The following is a 1,829-nucleotide window of genomic DNA, read 5'->3' as shown; positions in this document are numbered from 1 at the left end:
TTTACACCCTGGTGATTTTAATGGTTCTTTATAGTCTGTAAACTATTAAGTTTGTGGAATTTGTAAAATGCGATATTATATTTGGAGTGAGTGTGATGTAAGGCAGGTGTGACTAGTTTTCCTCAGTTCGCACAGATTCATTATGCCCAGGACTTGAGGACACTATTAAGGAAAGGCATATAATGTTTTTGGAACATTTTAGATCAAAGTTTTTAGATCTGAAGTAATCTTGCACATACATTGTCTATGTGTGTATTGTGAGATATGTGTGTCTGGCTTTAAAGATTAATGGTAATTATAAGGCCAACTTAAGCGTCTTGAAATTCATGCTACATGTATGTCACTTATCAGTGTGATGTGGTCTGGCCTGATGGTTTCCAGGAGACTTAGGGCCACTTCAGGGTATATGTAACTTTTATTTTTGTTAAAATGAAAGTCTTACTCTTGGCATAAGCTTCCTTTGTATCAGAAACATCTGGTGACTGACCTATACTGAGTGTAATTTATTATTATTATTATTATTATTATTATTATTATTATTATTTTAAAGGGAAATATCCTTGAGTTTCATGAACGTTCTCTAGATTGGGGGATCTTCCTGGATCATTGATCTTTTGGACTCTCACCCTTGCCCCTAGTTTTGGCTCATGCTACCAGCCCCATTATTCAAGTCTTAGTCTAAAAGAGCCATGCTAGAGCACCAGACAGTTATTTTTAATAGATAGAATTAAAGAGGAGAAGTTATCCTGGGGAAGTTGGCTCACTTGGAACCTCCAAACATGATATCACTACTTTTACAGTGTTTTTGTTAGTACAATCACTTTTTATCTTCAATGTTAATAGCAATTTAGGCAGCACAATTTTCACAGTACAAATATCCTTTTCTGTTCATTCCATCCTTGAATCCAGAAGCTAAATAAAAATAAAAAATGCTGTATGTTAGATTGCTTCATTTTCCTCTGACACAGTGCCCTTGGTCTCCTTTGTCATTGTGACCAGAGGAAGGATTTACAAGAGTATGCACACTTAGATGTCCTGGCTACATCGGAACTCTTATTTTCTTTCTTTGACTATTTGACCTTTGTAACTTGATGTCTATTAAACATTTACCCATCCTCCCTATTCTGTTCTTACCCTGGAGTAAGTAATAAGTACTTTAAATGCTTGCAAACTCTCTCGTAAGTGTCCTTCCTTAGAATGTTGCGGATCCTGCAGCCTTGGGGTGTTGTCATTGTTCCCATTCTTAGTTTTGTGGTTTGAGTGTTATTTTGTTTTACTGTAGTGAAGAATTTTAGCCTAATTTAGTAGCATTATTTTCTTTTAAAAATGATTATATTTTTTTATACATAGTAGTAAGTGTTGTGTCTAAAGTAGTAATAATAATTTAGTGGATACACCTCTGCTGTCTTCCCAACCTGCAGGTTCTTGTTAAACCTTTGGGAGACCGAGGATATCTTTTTCTTCTCTCTCCTTACCAGATGATTTCTCCATATGGTAGGTAGTCTGGCTTTAATTCTTACAATTTAAAAATATATTGTGGCTTTTTCTTCTTTATTTTTCTTTCTTTTTTTCTTTTTTTTAGAACATCAGACTGCCCAGTCTCGAATCCTACATGCTTTGTTTCTGTTTCAAGAACCTAGATGCCTAATTATCAGTAAGTTTTTTTTTAATGTTGAAGTGTAATTGCTGATAGATATTATTAAAATCTTTTCAGTAAAGCTTCCTATTATTTTTGTACATATTATTCTTTGAAATACTGGGATTATTTTGTGGAATAAACACAATAAAACATGACTTTGATGAGATCCCTTTCCTGTTTTTGTGTATGT

The 1,829-nt window shown here is 34.0% G+C and overlaps 1 protein-coding gene across 2 annotated transcripts in view; it reads left to right on the top strand.

Moving 5' to 3' along the window:
- Positions 1–1,829, top strand: part of Fam208a (family with sequence similarity 208 member A) — a 55,865-nt gene that overhangs the window by 28,644 nt on the left and 25,392 nt on the right. For both annotated transcript variants that reach the window (XM_013346883.2, XM_013346882.2), the window contains 2 exons: positions 1,422–1,494; positions 1,583–1,654. In XM_013346883.2, the coding sequence (XP_013202337.1) occupies positions 1,422–1,494; positions 1,583–1,654 (145 nt within the window). The remainder of the gene's footprint in view (positions 1–1,421; positions 1,495–1,582; positions 1,655–1,829) is intronic.

The sequence above is a fragment of the Microtus ochrogaster genome, chromosome 6 (genome assembly GCF_000317375.1).
Source record: "Microtus ochrogaster isolate Prairie Vole_2 chromosome 6, MicOch1.0, whole genome shotgun sequence".
NCBI classification, from domain to species: Eukaryota; Metazoa; Chordata; class Mammalia; order Rodentia; family Cricetidae; genus Microtus; species Microtus ochrogaster.
Note: the sequence above shows the minus strand (reverse complement) of the source record. Positions and strands in the feature narration are given on the sequence as shown.